The following is a 20,759-nucleotide window of genomic DNA, read 5'->3' as shown; positions in this document are numbered from 1 at the left end:
GAGTACTTGACAAATATTAAAAAAAAAAATTCCCTTTACCCTCCTTGAAATAATTGCTGACGTGAACAAAGGCTTCTTCCATGACAGTTAAAAGGTTAAATTACAAGAGTTTCTTACCATTACAAGAGTAAATATAAGAGTTGCTTACCATTGGCTAGTGCAGGCAGAGGAGCAGTTAGAGAAATTTCTGTCTCTGCCTTAACCTAAGAATATGTCAATACTGCTCTTCCGTAATTCTGTGTTTCCTAACTTTCCTAGAACAAGTATAGGATTGTTGAAATTTCTTAATGAACCTAATAGGAAAATAAGAAGAATAAAAGTTGGGAATTTTGTTTTTGTTTTTTCTGTTTTGTTTTTTAAAAAGTGATTATGCCTTATACCTGAACTAGAAAGGAAAAATCCAAATTCTAAACTTCAATAATTTTAGAAAACTCCCTGTCATTGTTATGCGTCTGTTTCTCCTCTGTGCACCCCAAGGAAGAACTTAGTCCATAAGTCTGCCTATACAAATGGAAGTATTCTTTTATAAACCAACAGGAGAATCACAAATAATAATGATTTCTGAGGAATGCAGGGAAATATGTATAACAGCTAGTTTTATAGATGTTTAAAGTAGGATGAAGAGAATTGTGTAGTTCCTAAATTTATGGAAGAAACTAAGAACAGCATGGCTAGCATATTTCTTAGACTTCAGAATTTCAAAGCTAATATATTTTTTTCTTAAATGAGAGAACCAATGTAAGATCTCCCACTTTCAACTGCCTGTTGAAACTAATGAAGATTAGCCCTTGGCTGGCATCTGGGAGCCTAACTTTGAGAACATTTCCTAAGTGATAAAGTTGACTGCTATGACAGCTTACTTAGACTATACCAAGAGACTATGAAATTTATGATGAAGACCCACTTTCCTTCTGAGAGTCTGAAATTTTGGTTGACATAGGGTATCTATGGGACTAGTTCTTTTTTTTTTTTTTTGAGTCTTTACCTTTATTATTTTTTAAATATGAAATTTATTGTCAAATTGGTTTCCATACAACACCCAGTGCTCATCTCAAAAGGTGCCCTCCTTAATGCCCATCACCCACTTTCCCCTCCCTCGCACCCCTCATCAACCCTCAGTTTATTCTCAGTTTTTATGAGTCTCTTATGTTTTGGCTCCCTCCCTCTCTAACTTTTTTTTGTCCCTTCCCCTCCCCCATGGTCTTCTGTTAAAGTTCTCAGGATCCACATAAGAGTGAAAACATATGGTATCTGTCTTTCTCTGTATGACTTCTTTCACTTAGCATCACACTCTCCAGTTCCATCCACGTTGCTACAAAAGGTCATATTTCATTCTTTCTCATTGCCAAGTAGTATTCCATTGTGTATGTAAACCACAATTTCTTTATCCATTCATCAGTTGGTGGACATTTCGGCTCTTTCCATAATTTGGCTATTGTTGAGAGTGCTGCTATAAACATTGGGGTACAAGTGCCCCTATGCATCAGTACTCCTGTATCCCTTGGGTAAATTCCTAGCAGTGCTATTGCTGGGTCATAGGGTAGATCTATTTTTAATTTTTTGAGGAACCTCCACACTGTTTTCCAGAGTGGCTGCACCAGTTTGCATTCCCACCAACAGTGCAAGAGCGTTCCCGTTTCTCCACATCCTCTCCAGCATCTATAGTTTCCTGATTTGTTCATTTTAGCCACTCTGACTAGCGTGAGGTGGTATCTCAGTGTGGTTTTGATTTGTATTTCCCTGATGAGGAGTGACGTTGAGCATCTTTTCATGTGCCTGTTGGCCATCTGGATGTCTTCTTTAGAGAAGTGTCTATTCATGTTTTCTGCCCATTCCTTCACTGGATTATTTGTTTTTCAGGTGGGGAGTTTGGTGAGCTCTTTATAGATTTTGGATACTAGCCCTTTGTCCGATATGTCATTTGCAAATATCTTTTCCCATTCTGTTGGTTGCCTTTTAGTTTTGTTGGTTGTTTCCTTTGCTGTGCAGAAGCTTTTTATCTTCATGAGGTCCCAATAGTTCATTTTTGCTTTTAATTACCTTGCCTTTGTAGATGTTCTATGGGACTAGTTCTTAATAAAAACCCTTAACTCTTGCGTCTCAAATGGAGTTCCTATGTAGAAGCACTGTACATGTGTGACTAAATTTTTGACTGGAGGCAGGGTGCACTCTGTGTGACCCCTCACAGGTGGGAAAGAGCATAGGAGGCCTGCATATGGATCCTTCTAGAATCTGCCTGATGGTTTTTTTATATTAATGATCTGGCTGTGTATCTTTATCATGACACTGTAATAAATCTTGGCTGTGAGCATTACTGTATGCTAAGTCTTGTGAGTCCCTTTAGAAACACAGAATGTATATATGCTATTGGGGACCCCCAAGACACTACTAAATAGTGATATTAAATAAATAAACAAAAACTCTATCATTATCATCTCACAAATGTGGGGGGCGGATTTTTTTGTTGTTTTTGTTTTTTTGTTTAGATAGAAAAAGAGAAGAGAACCCACAAGCAGGGGGGAGTGGCAGAGGGAAAGAGAGAGAATCTTAAGGAGGCTCCATCCTCAGCATGGAGCCCAATGCAGGGCTTGATCTTCTGGGAAGGGATCATGACCTGAGCTGAAGTCAAGAGATGGATGCTCAACCGACTGAACCATCCAGGTGCCCCACAAAAGTGTGTGTTAATACAATTCTGCCCTATACTCTGATAGTGTGGAAACATGGAAACATAATATGAGAATAAAGGACAGAATTTTGAATTGGATAAATTTAGCATTACAAGAAGTTCATTACATTCTTATTTTTCTCATTTTGCTACAGATCAGTGGAGACCTAATTATGGGCCAATAGCAGACATGTGCCGAGGAACTACTAAGGTAAATTTATGCCTAGGAAGTATACCTTTCCTCCAACTTACCCTCTTTTGCAACTGAAAATTAAAAATTATTCATGGAAGATAATACTCTTTGTGAACTCTTCCCTCTGGTCACAATGTTTTTTTTAAAAAAAAAACAATAACAATCTTAAATTCCATCCATTAATATAAATCTCTGTGTTTTAGTTATTTATAGTTCTTCAAGAAAGTTTCAAACAGTACAATATTTTTTAGTTGCAAAAGATTCTCAAATTCCATTTACCAGAAGAAATAACTTTCAAAACCAAAACCATATACCTTTTGCTGTAGCTCTTTTACTGCAGAATCTCTATCCATACATGCCTGTCGAAAGGCTTCATAAGCTTTATTGAGTTGCTCGCCAATATTTTTATCCATTCCTTTCTGTTCTGTAGCATCACTATAAAGGATGGAGTAAATGACAGGTCTGGAAAATAAAACAATTTAGATAGCTATGAAGTTACACAAATCTTATTTTTAAGACACATCTTAAAAACAGTTCCATACAGTTTATCATGAACATTATAGCACCAAGTACTATAAAGGTTTATAAAGGCATATGGGTCTCATCTAAAATCCTGATTAGAAATGTTAAGAAACCTTAACTTCTACAATTTTTAATATTCTTTACTAATGTTCAAGGAGCAAGTGGGGTTCCAACTCACAAAGATGCTACTTTGAAAACAGTAATCTATAAATGCAACCTTAAAATGGAGAAATATAAAAGGCCATTTGTTATTAATACTTTATTACAGAAATGCACAACAGGATTAACAACGTGGGAAGGGATTTCTTTTTACTAAACGGACAGTTATTCCCACTTACAAGGTGAATTCTTGCTACACTGAAATTAGAGCAAAGTTAAATAGATAATAAATGTTTGTGGATGGAGTTCACACTGCTGTTATCGCAGAGCAATTAAAATGTGTGAAAATGCTCTTATTTTAGCACAAAATCTAGGGAGAGTTGCTGTTGGATTGTACATTAAAAAAGAAAAAATCACATCCCTTCAGTCCTACCCACACTCTCTATTAGTTTTCCAAACTCCCTGCTGTTTTTGAACTACAGGTGATCTACTGAGTGGAGGTAATTTGGTTTTATCATCTCAATTTGCATAACATCTCTAACCACATTCCTTGGCTCTGAGCAGAGGACCATATAATGCTTCGGATTCCTCCTGTCCAGCTGTAAAAAACAACACCACAGGACTTTTCTCTTAATCCTCTGAAAGCCAGAGAATAGATAAAATTCTCTATCAGTCCTAGGGGGCTTGAGGGTATTAAATTATTTCACTTCTTTATGATTGGAAATCCTTAATCTTACACTTTAAGCTTTCATAACATCTTTCATTTTATTTTGGGTACACAATGTTTTAAAAATAATTTTTTTTTCAGTATTTTACATTAAAGTACAATCACATAGGGGAGCCTGGGTGGCTCAGTCAGTTAAGATTCCGACTCTTGATTTCGGTTCAGTTCATGATCTCATGGTTTGGGGGATCAAATCTTGTTTCGAGCTTGGTGCTGACAGTGTGGAGCCTGCTTGGTATTCTCTCTCTCTCTTCCTCTCTCTCTGCAACCCCCACCCCCGCACCACTCATGCCTGCCTGCTCTTTCTCTCTCAATAAATAAACTTAAAAAAATTAAATTAAAAATACAATTTATATAACATAAAATCCACCACATTAAAGCATACACTTCTGTGGCTTTTTGTTGTACAATCATCACCATTACCTAATTCCAGAACATTTTTTTACAATGTTTATTTTTGAGAGAGAGAGAGAAAGCGTGCAACAGGGAAGGGGCACAGAGAGAGGGGGACAGAGGATCTGAAGCAGGCTCTGTGCTGACAGCAGTGAGCATGATGCAGGGCTCGAACTCACAAACCACAAGATCACAACCAGAGTCAAAGTCAGACACTCAACCACCTGAGCCACTCAGGAGCCCCTAGTTGCAGAATATTTTTATCACTACACAAAGAAGGTAATATTAGCAGTTAATCCCAATTCCCCCCTCCCATCAATCCCCTAGCAATCACTAATCTTCTTTCTGACTCTATGGATTTGCCTATTTTGGACATTTCATATAAATGGAAACATGCAATATATGGCTTTTGTGTCTGGCTTTTTTCACATGGCATACAATTTCTGAGGTTTACCCATGTTGTAGGACGTAATAGTACTTCACTGCTTTTGATGTCTAATATTCCGTTGTATGAATTTACCACATTTGTTAATATGTTCCTTGGTTAATGGACATTTGAGTTCTTTCCATTTCTTGATTATCCTGAAGAAAGTTACTATTTGTGTATGCATACTTGTGTGAATATACGTTTTCAATTCTCTTGGTTACATACCTAGGAGCAGAATTGCTAGGTTAGATGATAATCCTCTTTAACTTTTTAAGGAACTGCCAAAGCTGTTTCCACAGAATGTGTACAAATTTCTATTTCTACTAGTAATATATAAGAGCCCTAATTTCTCTACATCTTCACCAACGCTTATTGTTCATTTTTTAAATGGACACCCATCCTAGTGGGTGTGAAGTGGTACCTCAACAATTTTGATTTGCATTTCCCTGATGATGTTGAACATCTTTCCAGTGCATACTGGTCATTTGTGTATCTTCTTTAGAGAAATGTCTATCTATCAAATCCTTTGTCCACTTTTTAATTCGGTTATTTGTCTTCATATTGTTGAGAGAGTGCAAGTGGGGGGAAGGGGGTGAGGGAGAAGGGAGAGAATCTCCAGCAGTCTCCACACTCAGCACGGAGCCCAACATAGGGCTTGATCCCATGACCCCAGGGCCAAGACCCAAGCCGAAATCAAGAGTCAGATGCTCAAAATGACTGAGTCACCCAGGTGGCCCTTCACATTGCTGAGTTGTAAGAGTTCTTTATATATTCTGGAAACTAGAGATTTATCAGATATATATAATTTACAAATTTTTCTCCCATTCTGTAGATTGTCTTTCTACTCCTTGATTTTAATTTTGATGATGTCTGATTTATCTATTTTTCATTTTGCTGCTTGCTTTTTTTCATGTCATATCTAAAAAACTGTTGCCTAATACAAGGCCATGCAGATTTTCATCTATGTTTCCCTACAAGAATTTTATACTTTTAGCCTTATATTTGGATCTTTGATCCACACAGAGTTTATCTGTATATGGCATGAGGTAGGGGTCCAAACTCTTTCTTTGGCATGTGGCTATCCAGCTGCCCTGGCACTAAAGGCTATTCTTTTCCTAATGAATGGCCTTGGCATTCTTATCAAAATTAGTTGACCATAAATCACAATGCTCTTTTAAATACCTAGGTAATATTTCAATCCTATCAGATGGTCTTTTCATTTTAAGATACTAAATACACTAAGTCATTTTCAGGTTTAATAAAAACAATTTTGAGGGTTTTGTTATGGGAATCAGAGTGTTACTGTTTTCTGAAAAAATAAAAGAATGGTAATTTTTTTTGGCATTCCACTCAGGAAGTTTGTTTCTACTGCCACCTCTGATAGATATAAAGGACAAAATACCGTTAGGATAACTAACACTGCCAGGATCTCTGACATGCCATAGACACTACAGAAAAATAAATAATATTAACACACAAAGTATCACTTTGAGTAGTTTGGACACCATATCATTCAAAGAAGGATTTAAGGCAGCTTATAAAAATACAAGCAAGATAAAAATAAGTATACAAGAAGCGAAAGAAAACAAGAATAGGCAGCTATAGAGACTATAATATACTGTAATATGCTAATGCAGAAATTAGAGGTTTTAAGTAACTAAGTGACTAAGTTACCTATCACTGTCTTAAAAACCTGCATATCATAACAAATTGTCAACATACAACACATTTATATTTTAAAATCTGAGACAAACAGGAGCCTTGAATTGGGAATCCATCTAGTTTCTTATTTTGTTCTATCATTGAATAAGTCTGTGACCTGAGTTCAGGGCAACTGAATCTTTTATTTTTTTTTTTTTTAGGTTTTATTTATTTTGAGAGTGAGAGAGAGAGAGAGAGCATGCACACAAATGGAGGAGGGGCAGACAGAGGGAGAGAGAGAATCTTAAGCAGGTCCTATGCTGTCAGCACATAGCCCTAAAATTTATAGGGCTTGAACTCACAAACTGTGAGCGAGATCATGACCTGAGCTGAAATCAAGAGTTGGTTGCTTAACCGACTGAGCCACCCAGGAGCCCTTAAATCTTTCTGAACCCAAGTTTATTTCTCTCCAATACAAAAAAAGATGTTTGGACTTGATGTCGAAGAAACTTATTTGTTCTACAGTTCTTGAGTCTGTGAGTCTAAAACTGCAGGTCTGCTCCATCAAGAAGGTGCATTCTTGTTTTTAAAAATGTAAATGCAGTACTAAAAATAGCTGCATCATATGCAAGTAAATAGTGTGGAGGCTTTACTTCAGGTCCTTGAATTAGATCACACAAATGTCACTAAGAAGAGTTACTGAGTAAATTCCACATGGATGCATCCTATTTCCTGAAATAAGAATGTGTGGTGGAGAGATACAATTCAGGTCAATACAACTAAATAAATGATACATTTAATTTCTATCTCACAACCAAGAAGAGAATTGGGTGTTAGATCAGTGACACTGACCACAGAAAAAGTTGCTGGGACCCAACTAATTAAATTGGACAGATTTCAAATATTAACACCCTGAACTTTAAAGCCACTTGTTCCTCAATTTTTTTAAAGCATTTGTTAAGTGTAAAATTAATTTCACAATTTAAGAGGCAGTCACATTTCAATTACATTTTGGTATGCCTTCTGCAAAACTTGCCAGGCTCCAGGGAAATGGTTTTATTTATAGTAAACATGCTCAAACGCAAATCTCATCACCTAAACCCAGGAGATCCAAGCTAGAGCAACCTCTGCCTTGGAAACATTCTTACAGTTATGGTTTTTCTCTCTTAAGTGTATTTTTAGGAAAGCCATCCATGGTCTGGTTTGCTGGCTCCCCTCCATTCTATCAGGAAAAGATTAAGTTACTGATGCCCTAGAATGCATCTGGGCAAGGAGAAGGCAAAGCACCCCTACCCACTCAGGGCAATCCCCTGAAGCTAGGATAGTCCCTACCCACCCACATCTGCCCCTCTGGCATTAGTTCCTTTTTTCCCCTGGGTGGTTCCTGTGAGAAGGAAAATGAAGGACAGCAAGTTCCTGTTCTGCCTCCTGGGTCCAGTGTGTGCCCACTAGGAGGAGGCACCAAGAAAATCCCTGGGCAGCAGGCTGCTTCCTCTTTCATGAATCCCTTGGTTCAATAATGAAACTGTTCAATAATAAAGAGGTAGCCTACGTAAGGGAGATAATTTTATCTTTCCTTGGAAAAGTTTCCAAGCTCCAACAAAAGTTTGCCAACTGCTAGGGTCAAACTTAGATCTTAATAAAATATATCCCATTACTATTCAATTCAATTAAAAAAAAAAGTTTACTTATTAGCAAGGGGCTTCAGAGAGTACCACATTAGAGTTGTGTTCCTTTTACAAAGTTTTTCCACCAATTCTTTATTTCCTATTATTCACATTGCCATTTGACTGATTAAGAGCTCAGAGACATTAAAAGACTTGCCTAGAGCTACAAAGCTGTAAGTGTGCGAACTGGGAATAAAGATTTGAAACTCTTAGTTCAAGAACTGTTTATTAAAGGCAACTGCAAAGTATTCTCCCAGGGTGCCATGGTGGATATGTTCATTTGATGAAACATTGCCAAGGAGGAGCAAAGCCTGTACTGGGCACCACTGACACAGTGAGAACAAAACATACACAAAACCTATCCTCATGACGACATTAGCTGTAACTTAAAGTGTATGTGCACACGCACGCACGCGCGCACACACACACACTCCCTGAGGTATCTAAAGGCCACAAAATTTGGAGAGGAAAGTGGTCACATCTATTTTTGAGGTTTAGGAAAGGCTTTGAGAGGTCGGTAACATTTGCATAGGGTTTTGAATTATGGATAGGAATGACCTCACCCATTCCTTTTATTTGATTATCAAACAGCAGTCATCCTTTCTAAAGTGGGTTCCCAAGGGCTATAAAGAGGTTTTTAGTGTTAGGTAATATTTATTCTTCACTAAAAAAGGCTAGGATAACAAGCATTTCTTTGTGCATTGTTCAGCTTGATTTTTCTGATCATACAACTCTGCAAACCTGAGATAATTCTTCAGTGTAACAATGATGGTTACTTACAGAAAGGGTTGATTAGGCTAGTGCTCTTCCCATGATACTTAAAAAGAAGTAACAGTGGGAACGAAATAAAAGGCAAGTCTTGTACCTTCACTGGACCTCAATTTTCCTTGCTTTTAAAATGAAGGAGGTAAACGATTTAATCTCCTTCAACTTTATGATTATATAGCATTTCCAAGCAAAAAAAAAGAGTACAGAAGCGATTGCTTGGCAAGTACAGTGATATATTTTTCCTCATATGATATAGATTTAAAAGAAGTATTCATTTTGTTTTAATTTTTATTATAAACTAGGCCTTGGTTACAAACCAGCTGATATGGCATTTAATTTTAGGATGGCAAGAAGCATGGAGTTAAGTTACATAGGGTGTCCCGGAAGTAAAGAAATGATATGATACTGTGAAAGTATGTGATATAAAAAATGTGAAATAACACTGTAAAGACTACTTTTATTTACTTAATAACATTTAAGTATGCCCTCCTAACATTGTACTGGATAGAAGGAAGAAAAGTAAAGGTTCTGGATTCAGATCCCAGATCTGCAATTTTCTAGCCATTTACTTAGCTTCTTTGTGTATTAGTTTTCTTATGACAGTTTGTAGTGTTATTGTGCAGATTAAATATGAAGTATGTATATTATCTGTTCCTCAACATCTGTTCTCTTCTCTAGTATTCCTGACTTATAGCTGGTATGGTCATGTGACTATGTTATGGTCATTGGCAAGTAAGTGCAACTTCCAAAAGGAGCTCTTCTCCTCACTTTTTTTTTTCCCTTCCCCAACTGGATGGGATGTTGTGGTTAGTCACCTAGAACACCATGGTGAGGACAACACTTCATAAGGCTGGAACAACAAGAATGAAGATGTCTATGTCCTTGATACCGTGGAGCTGCTAGATCAGCCCTGGACATCTTATACTTTAAATTGTAGTATGTGGAAGAAATAAAATTTCTGTCTTATTTAAGCCACTGTCTTTGAGGGTCCCTTAAGAGAGGAGGTGAGCTGTATGTTAACTGGTACAACAGTCAACACTAGTTCAGTGCTGAATGCATCGTACATGTTCCTTTTTTCCATGGGAAAGAGACAAAGTCATCGTCTTTGCCTTTTTCTCTAATTAGAGCTTGTAATTTAGTAAGGCAGGCATGCATGAAAATGATTAACCACACTAGCAGGCCAATTATAAATGTGTAAAAAGGTATGATCATATCATATCTTGATAGGGGTCTGGGAAGCACAGGTGGAAACATTTGTGGGAATTCACCCAACAGTTCACTGAAGATTTATTGCATGTAAGTTTTACCTCAAAAGAAGAAAAAAGAACTGCTAAATAAAAGGTGTAAGCAGGATAACAGCTCAAGAGGAAGAACAATTAAAATGAGAGGGATTGTGGAAAGCTTCACACAGGATCTGACACATGAGGATTTCAACTAGTGGAGAATTGAGAGGGAGGAAAGAATATTCACTCTGAAAGAGCAGAGGAATTGAGAAGCCACTAGTATAGTGCATTTAGGGACTGTAGGTATTTTATTTATGAAGTCTAGGATGTGTACAGAGAGGAAGGAGAGGTGAGGGTGTTAAGACAGAAGTCAAGGCTACCAGGTATGATTGTGCTGCACTGTAAAAGCCCTAGGGGATTCATGCAGACCATAATTGGAACCCCCTAGAGTTATAGAGTGTGCTAACTGCATTAACTATATGCAGCAGACTCAGTTATGGCCGGATTGCAGTGGACCCTGAATGTTACTATGAGAAATTTAGGTTTTAACCTGCTGACATTAAGAAGTAATGGAGGACTAGGGTGCCTGGGTGGCTCAGCTGGTCGAGTGTCCAACTTTGACTCCGGTCATGATCTCACAGTTCACGAGTTCAAGCCCTGCATTCAGCTCTCTACTGACAGCACGGAGCCTGCTGTGGATTCTCTGTCTCCCTCTCTCTCTGCCCTTCCCCTAGTCATGCTCTCTCTCTCAAAAATAAATATACATTAGAAAAAAATTTTATAAAAAAAAGAAGTAATGGAGGATTTTCAAGCAGGAGATGAACACATTTTAGAAAGGTAAACTGGATACACTGTGGAATACAAACCTGGAGACAAAGTGAGGATATCTATAGGAAGCTACTGCTGTATTCTGGGTGAAAGATGGGCTTGAACTAGAGCAGGGGAAATGAAAAATGAATGGATTCAAGAGACATTTCAAAGTCAGAATCAACAGGATTTGTTGGCCAAATGGACGTCCACAATACACACGAATGCAGCTTTCAGGTCCCTGCAATTCTAAATCAGCTGGCCTGGGATGGGAATATGCATTTCAATAAGCAAAGCAACCCAGGTGACTTTGTTGAAGATGGTTCACCAGCGATATTTTTCAAAATACCAGGACTTTTGAAAGTCCTCTGATACTGGTAAGTCCTTTGACAGTCAACCAAGCCCAAATCTTTTTACCAAAAACAAACAAACCAACAAACAAAACCCTACATTTTTGTAAAGAAAATAATGGAAAGAGAAAGAAGCAATACCCATTATTGTATCATTTCATGTCACAAAATGTACACTCTTTTCCTTCCAAATATAAAGCAAAAAAGATAGGACCACTTATTATCTGGACAAGGTCATGTCAGAAGGTAAATAAACTAGGGAATGCATAAAATAGTAAGGCATTTTAGCAGAAGTCTGTTATCTTATACAAAGGCAAATAGGTAGGAATGTTATCTAAAGGGTCTGTTAACCCTTACATGCTGCTGAGTAACAGGAAAAATAATTCTGTCTGATTGCGTGATCTTTTTTTAAGTCTCCTCCCTTCTACTCTGCCAAATCTGTGACAATAAAGTAGCATTACTAATGATCTTTCACAAGAGTAGGATGGTTTGTACCTATCTTCTGGTGCTAACCAGAAGAGTCGGGGAAAAAAAATATTTTCAGTAATCTTAAAAAAGTCCCCCTACACAGACCACAATAATATAAGAGATGTCACAGGCTGCACAAGATTCATAAAAGGCAAAGTTGTTTTTGAAAAAGAAGTAGCTAAAATCTCATGAGTTAACAGATTAGGGACCCCTCCAGCATCTCTGAGTCATTTACTGTATCAGAACAAAATAAAACCACTATGAAAGGAAAGAGCTCTTCTATGAAGATAGTGAAACTTCAGGAGACAGGGGACCTTTTCACAAAAAGGCCTGTTTTCTCTTAAATCACAGTTTAAATTGCTGAGCAGTCATTTAGTGTTGAGAATATTACCAATGATAAATGGAAAAAGGCAAAAGCTTACATAATTACAAAGCTGTCCTCTGTGCTCTTAACCATGGGCACAGGACTCCTCAGCTCTTCATAACCTTGTTTTTAATTTCCCTGAGGAACACCTAAAGGCTGCTGAGCAAATGTTTGCAAGTCACAACTTGTTTTATTAGAAGTAATTGTGAGAACTCCAATGGGAAAATAAATAAGGTTTCAGAGATTTCCAGATCTCTATTTCCAGTCATTCCCAAGACGTTTAGGGTGTGACTTTAAATGTATAATATGATAAAAGTTTAAAATCAGATACAATACCATGCAACACACTCTCTCACTCCAACTGTTGGATACTCCTGAAGACAAAACCCCCAAAATCCCTGGATATCCTGACAAACCAACTTCTCAAACCGGCATTTGTGCCCAAATTACCCAAGTCTCCACTCTCCTCAAGGCCAGTTTTTCTCAAATGTGAATATTCAGACCAAATAACACTTGCTGTGCTATCCTACTGTGAGGAAACAAGAGCTTATTAAAAATTTTCACTTTTTTCACTTTCACTTCTTTTTGTATCTGGAAAAAAAAAGATGCTATAAGATGCAGATTCCAAAGTTAATTTTTAACTGAGACAACATCTTGTGTAAAATATATTAATTTCTTTATTAAGACAATTTGAACATTATAGATCAAAATCAAAAAGCCTAGTCAACCAAAGATAAAATCAGATTTAGGAGTACAGAGTACAAACTAGTTGACAGGTAAGAGTAAACAAGTCATTTAACCTTTCTGTGGACCTCAGTTCCCTCATCTGCCCCAGTTTAGGATGTTTGGGGTAGAACATACTGTAGGACATGGGTTAACAGAATCATCCAGGGCGGTTTAAAAAAAAACAACAGATCAGTAAACACTGTCTAAGACCTCTTGGATAATTTGGGGGGCGGGGGAGAGGGGGAAAAGCGGATGTAAGACAAATTTAGGATCATTGCCATAGGGGGTCAATTCATAACTGGGAAAGCCCTGTATTCTGTATAACAGTGTACAAATATGCACCATGGCAGGGAAACAGACTTTTGATAAGGCGTCTTTGTGTTCCACAATGATCTGCTTTTTGAACTGTTTCAGAAGAAGCATATAGAATTTGGAAACAAAAATAGCAGTTGCTTAGAAGATGTTCTTTAAAAGAAAGAAAGAAAAAAGGTATTTTGATACTTTGGCAGATGGCCCACAGCAATAGCACTCTAATGTTAATCTTGGTTCTGTGAAAATTCCACAACTCATCAGTTTATATGACGAGTGTTTCCTCTTGGAAACAGTATTAATGGAAGAGACTCCATTGATAGCATTTGCACTGAGGTTCATGTTGAGAGAGAAATCTGAGTGGGACCAAGTCTTCTCCCACCAAGCAGCAATGGCCCTTTCCACTCGATGCTCCCCCTACCAATACCCTAATCATTTCAATTCTATCTAAATTCTCAAACTATCTACAGATAGTTGAGAAAGGACACAGATCTCAATGACATGACTTAATTCCAAAAAGGCACACAGCCATGGACCAAAAAGACAATTTTAGATTTCTGTTTGAATGACAACAATTCCAACAATGAAGGAGGTATTTCCTCACAGAGAACATCAGGGATGGGGGTAAGGATTGATACCTATTGAGGTAATATTACTTGCCTCAGGTGCTTTATATAAAGTACCTTATTTGAATTTTTCTTTTGCAGGATCACAAACTGCCTTCCCTTTCTACATAAGGATACTGAGCTTCAAATTTATGTAAGTTGACTAAGGTCAAAGAATTAGAAAATGGAAGACCCAGATAACTCCAGGTCGCTCCAATATGAAAGTCCAATCTCTAGCTCATTTTATTCTAATTTAGTTTTTATTTTTAACCACAGAGATACATATCTATATTTTAATGAGTCAAAGAGCTTCACAAGGCTTAAGAAAAACATTAAGTCCCTTGCTCTCTTCTTTCCCCTCCCCATTTCCTGCTTCACCTTGGCAACAATTTTCAGTTCTTTTGGTTCTTTCTGGTATTTATCTCTGTATCTCCAAACATGCTAATGTTGCTACTATTGATTTTTCAGTTTTACTTTTCTTCCCACTATGCAAAGTAAGGATTCAGCTCTTTTTAACCCCCCACTCCCTGGCCCTGACCTGCAACTTTATACTCTCCCCATTCTCCCAAAATAGTTATATCTTCTAAAAAGAGGATAGTTAGATAAACATTCAGCTTTTACTTTCTTATAACTATGCAATGTTATTCACTGGTAAGCCATACTATGACTCCTTTCCCTTCCCTGAAACACCTTTCCCTGAAAAAACTTTATTTACTTTATTTCCCATCATACTAATACAATCCATTCAGACACTTCAGTTACTCTACCATTTTCATCTTCTTAGAGGAACTCCCCTTGAGCTGTTTGACTTCAGTCTAGATTTGTTGATCTCTATGCCTGAAGGTAAACCTTCATCTCAAGACCTTCTTTCACCTTGATTTTGAGGATTCCCTTTGTTCATCTCTCTCTCTCTAGTTGAATCCCTCATTTTCAGTATCCCAAATTTTCATCTTTCTTGTTTTACTCATCCCATTTGGTGGACTAAACCCTCCAGCAGCTTCCTGAGAAAGTGTTGGCAAAGAAAATTTTTTGAGACCTTGCATCACTGAAAATACCTTTACTCTACCCTCAGATTTAACTGATAGTTTGCCAGGTTAAAAATTCTAGGTTGGAAGCAATTTTTCCACAGAATTTTGAAAGCTTTGCTATGCTCTCTTCTAGCTTCCATTTGTTTTTGTTGAAGTCTAGAGCCATTTTGATTCCTGATCTTATATTTAACTCACCTGGAAGTTCATCCTTCAGTTCTGGGAATTTTCTTCAAATATTTTTTGGCCAATTTCATTCTTTCTGTATTCCTTTGTGGGACTCCTCTATCAGGATGTTGATTCTTCTTGTTACTCTAATTCCTCCTACCCACCTTCTTTTTAAGTGAACTTTTCTTACTTCACAGATAAAATATCTTAAGCTTGCTGTCTCTGGTAACCAATATTATTCTCCAAGTGACAGTTAACCAATCCTGAAGAAAATAAAATAGTAATCGAAGTGGTAGTGCTTCCAGAGCTCTACTGAGGCTGGGCATATGTGAACCAAACAACATTCCACCACCAACTGCCCAGCTCAACCAGAATAACTTAACTTTGATTAGTTATATATTTTGGGATTTCAAGTTTGAAAAGAATCACCGGCTTATAGGTATCAGATTCCCACCACCTCCACCCAGAATGATTTATAATGCTTTAATAAGGTCTATTTTTTGTGGAGTAGTAGAGACAATATGGGTGATTTGGAAGGTGGGAAAGGCCCCTCTGCTGGGTTTCCCCCACTGCTGAGACTATTCTACTTCTATGTAAGTGTTCTGCCAGGGTTCACACTTGTGGTAAGAGGGCACTTCAAATCCAATGCAGTTTCGGGACAGGGGGAGGAAATCACCTTGAGTTACCTCTTCCACTCTGTCCTAGAAAAGAAAGTCGCCTGCTTTTCCAACCCTCTGAGGTACGAATAGTAATAAGATTTCACATTCTATGTCAGAAAAGTTGCCACCTTAGCAAAAGAGATAAATAAATTAGTGAGAGATACACCCTGTCTTTTCTGTATTTTAGTTCTGTATTAGCCTCCTTACCCACAATTAGTATCAGAAACAAAAGTACGAGTCAATAACGGGAGTACATACCCTTAAATAAAAGGACATCCTCTGTCTTACATAGTTAGGGTAAAATTTTAAAGACATGCAAGAGTATGTGTGTTTTCCCTACTTGAAGAAGGGAAATGGATGAGAACTGTCACTCCTAACATTTAGTTATAATCATTTCCCACTTTTAAGATAGTTCCCTAACATAAGCAGCCAATTTCCCAAAATGACAGTTTGCATTTGTAGTCTCACTTTCCAATATACCCATAACACGCTGTACCTCAACTGTTAGTGTGTTACAGTCAGGCAGCTGAAATAATAGAAACTTAAATATCATTGAGTCAGCAGTGTTAGAATTTAGATTTTGTATTTTTTCCATAAGCTGGTGGTTAGCTAAATGCATCACGATAAACAAGGTAAGACAACTCCCTACTCATCAAACCAAAAGCTCCCCAGACCAGGTTTCCATTTTGCTGGATGTTAAAACTTGGTGAAACTTTTTGTGCTATCTTTTAAGAGTTGAAAGATTTCACAGCCAAAGACCACACCCATGTATTTCAGCTTTGCCTTACTTCCTTTTTTCCTCCAGTAGTACTTCTTTCTCTCAGACTGTTTATCAAATTTTTTGAGTTGAAGTGTACAATCAGTGTAACACCAAAAGAAAACCGGACATGACATGTGGTATTCTACCCCGATGTGAACAGAAACATGGCACTGCTCAGTTAGCTTGCTCAGCTTCCTAAGGGGTATCCTCTCCTGCATTAGGGCCATGTTAAAATCTGGAAATGGTGGGTGGGGGTGAAGTTTATGCAGTTTAAAATGACTGTTTAATATTAAAAATCTGTTTTCTTAAGTCATATAAAGCAGTGCTCTGCAGAATATTCTTGGATGGGGGAACTACAAGAGAAAGAAGACTGTGTGGGAAAGAGGAGCAAATATGAAATGTCCTAGGATCTGTGAGATTTAAACGTTAATCAAAAAGGAGATAAGGATTCTAAAAACCAAGAAACATCAATATCAATGGAAAGACATTTCTAGTTTAGAGACAGCAAATATATGAAATCATGAAATTATATTATAGTAAATGCTACATAACAAACGGCCATGAACAGTAAATGCATTTATTTTTTTTTTTTTTTATTTTTTTTATTTATTTATTTATTTTTTTTTAAATTTTTTTTTAATGTTTATTTATTTTTGAGACAGAGACAGAGCATGAGCAGGGGAGGGTCAGAGAGAGAGGGAGACACAGAATCTGAAACAAGCTCCAGGCTCTGAGCTGTCATCACAGAGCCCGACGCGGGGCTCGAACCCACGAACCGTGAGATCGTGACCTGAGCCGAAGTCGGAAGCTCAACCGACTGAGCCACCCAGGCGCCCCAGTAAATGCATTTAAATATCCCACAATAGTTGATTTTATTCAAGCAATTTGAAATATTTTCTTAAACAGATCTGAGTCCCTGATTTCTGTCTTTTTAACAAGTCACTCTCCCTAGCAAATTACCTAGTTGTGTTTGTTCTGCTGTTCCAGAGAATAATGTTTATAACTCATTCTACGCAAATGTTTCAAAGATTCTTATAACTTCAACTTCTTGAGTAACAATCAAAATGGAACTTACATTATTTTTCTTAGTCCACTCAATTCCCAGTTAGTGCCTTACTGAAATGACTTGAAAAGATAGACCTTGTGTTCACAACCTACTTTCAACACTTTTTTTTTTTTTTTTTGCAAAGCAAAACTGTTGGTAGTAAGTGAAAGCAACTTCAGATTACCACTGCTCAGTTTACTCTCATAATTTAGTATTGATAATTACTATCAAAGAGAGTATCCCTGCGTAAAAGGAAGAAAACTCAGGTTACTATCAAGTTACTATACAGGACATCTCCCTTGTGAGATAAATGATTATCATTATTTACTTCCCAGACTCTTTTTCTTAAAAGAGTAAGTCCCTTAAATGTTTTTCTTGGTTGCACAACAATGCAAATGCATTAAACCCTACCAAACTGTACTTAAAAATAGTTATGATGGTAATTTCATGTAATATGTATCTTACCATAATTTAAAAAAATGTTTTTTACGACTGGGGATTGAAAAACTATGACATATGTATTACACAGGTCTCAAAGGCTTGTTTTCAGTTTCAAAGAACCTAGTTCCAGTCCTTCTCAATTTTTTTGAACAGTGTCAAATATTGCACCTAGTTCAAAAGACTGTAAACTAATTAGCCATCCACCCACAAGGCAGTTCATTTTACATTCTCTGCTAGCCTTTTTTGAAGATGACTCAGAATCTTGGTCCCAGACTATAAAGAGATTTTTGTTACCTATTCTAGATAATAGCCTCCTCTTTCCCTCTACCCATGACTGAAAACCACAGCAGCAAGCATAGAAGATTGGGGGATTGGGGGGGTGGGGGGGTGGGGGGGGGACAGGAGTAAAAGGGAATGGCAGCCACAACATAAATCCTACAGGAACCAGAAACCCAAACTTGTCTTGATATAATGAAACACAAACTAGGTGAAATTAAACAGTAATACAGATGTTTATAAAGTGTTAGAAAACAAAAAACCAAACAGTAGTTAACAGCTAATCAGTTAATGCATCACATCAGAACAGTTAGAATAGTGAAGTTTTATATCACAGGCTATCTATTTTTATTTACCATTTACTTTTAGATAATGAGCACAATTTTAAAAAGCATGCAAAGTCTTTCGTTGTTATAAGGCACACTCCCAAATCATGTCAATAATTATTTTTTTCTAGATTGATACAAAGTCAGTTAAAATACTCAAATATGCAAGCATTCAGATAATGACTGCATCTCTCTGTAAACAGCACTTATGAGTGTCTTAAAGTCCTCCACAGTTTACAGATGTATACTGTTATATGACATTACCCGCCTAAGGTCATATTCTTGACAGTGATCAGAAAGCGTCTGGAATAATCATTTATAAAAGGTAATAACTCGGGGCGCCTGGTGGCTCAGTTGGTTGAGTGTCAGACTCTTGATCTGAGCTCAGGTCTTAATTATAGGGGCAGGAGTTCAAGCCTCGCGTTGGATTCTGCACTGGGCGTGAAGCCTACTTAAAAAAAAAAAAAAGTAATAACTCTACCAAAGAGTACAAAATACACTATTATCCACATATAAACAGTAAACTATTAGTCTAGAAAAAAGGTGGCCTTTGGTGGTTTGTACTTGTTAAAAGCCATCCCTGTTCTATGTGTGTGCACGTGTCACACACGTATCTGGACTGTGTTAATAATTTTCACTTCATATTAAATAAGTACAGGCATGATGAGCTTGTATATTTTTTTCACCAACTCATTTTGAAACCCTCTTATGGGATTTGGCTACAGTAGCATGTAAGCTTGGTTATTACCTCTGAAGAAAGAAATTTCCCAACAAAATTGGGAAGCTAATGACAACAAAGTGAAACTGATGCTTTCCCAGTTGAGTGTCACTCCTGGTTTCCTTCAAGGCATAGAAGAACTTGCCCATGTAGAAGCAACACCCTTTACTTTCTTTATAGTATAACTGGAATAGAGGAAAGGACAGCAATACCTTTTATTATCAGCCTCAGCCTACCTACAGCATTTTCTCTGACCATGAAAAAAAAAAAAAAGAGGTGGGGGAGAGAAAGGACTAGGATAAACACAGAATTCTTCTTTGTTCTCAACATACGGGTATTTTAGACTCTTTAATTTATTTGGATTTACTCTGAGGAGTTTCTGATTGTTAGCTTTTTTAAGTTCTGAGCCTTTTTCTGTGGATGTTGCTATTTTAAGAACAATAGTACTTTCAGGCCAAGATGGTTTCATGAGTTAATTCTTTCAGATCTTCAAAGAATAGAGAGCTCTTATGCTCTTTAAACTAGAGCAGAGAAAGAAGGAACTCTTCTCAGTTCTTTTTAGGAAACCATCATAACCCTGATATCAAACTCTAGCAAAGATAATACAGAAGAAGAGGACTATAGATGACACCCAATTACTGATTTTAAGTAAAAATGTTACCAAAAAGGAACCTATATGCTTAAATATTACACCATGATCAACTGTAAGGTTGGTTCACAAACTGGAAATCAACTAAAATAACCCATCATCCTAATAGGTCAAAGAAAAGCACACAATAGGTCACAACAGATGCCTAAAAGCCATATGACAAAACTCAACTTTCACTCCTGATAAAAATGTTTAGTTAAGTAGTAATGAGAAGGCATCATCTTAACAACAAGAAATATACAGACCAAATGAACACTCAACATCTATTATTCAAAATTGCTCGCAATATGCTAGCCAATGTAAACACACACACACACACACACACACACACACACACACACACACACACCTTGGTCCAAAATCCACTCTTTCGAAAAATCCTAGTAAGCTAGAAATATTAAAGACACTTCCTTGATAAACAGAACTTATTGGAAATTAATAGTAAATGCCATATTTAATGATGACATGGTAAAAGTATCCAAAAACTAAGAAATAAGAAAAGGATGGCCAGAATCACTGTTATTACATATCACTAGGCTGGATTACATATCACTAGGCTGGAGAAACTAGCAATTCATTAAACCAAAGAAAGAAAAAAAGTATAAAGAAAGATAAGACTATGTTTAAATGATTGTTTTCCTAGAAAATTCAAGGGGGACAATTTATTAAAACTAATAAATTTAGAAAATCGGCCAGATGTATAATCACTCATCTACATACCAGCCACAAAGTATTAGTGAA

The 20,759-nt window shown here is 37.1% G+C and overlaps 1 protein-coding gene across 9 annotated transcripts in view; it reads right to left on the bottom strand.

Moving 5' to 3' along the window:
* TANK (TRAF family member associated NFKB activator) overlaps positions 1 to 20,759 on the bottom strand; it is a 100,176-nt gene that overhangs the window by 55,970 nt on the left and 23,447 nt on the right. For 5 of the 9 annotated variants that reach the window (XM_042948954.1, XM_042948949.1, XM_042948951.1 and 2 more), the window contains exon 2: positions 3,173 to 3,320. In XM_042948954.1, the coding sequence (XP_042804888.1) occupies positions 3,173 to 3,271 (99 nt within the window). In that variant the 5' untranslated portion in view covers positions 3,272 to 3,320. Of the gene's footprint in view, positions 1 to 148; positions 1,022 to 3,172; positions 3,321 to 15,174; positions 17,114 to 20,759 lie in introns of those variants that run through there. The other 4 variants (XM_042948953.1, XM_042948952.1, XM_042948950.1 and 1 more) reach the window with 4 other exon arrangements.

This window comes from Panthera leo, chromosome C1 (genome assembly GCF_018350215.1).
Source record: "Panthera leo isolate Ple1 chromosome C1, P.leo_Ple1_pat1.1, whole genome shotgun sequence".
NCBI classification, from domain to species: domain Eukaryota; kingdom Metazoa; phylum Chordata; class Mammalia; order Carnivora; family Felidae; genus Panthera; species Panthera leo.
Note: the sequence above shows the minus strand (reverse complement) of the source record. Positions and strands in the feature narration are given on the sequence as shown.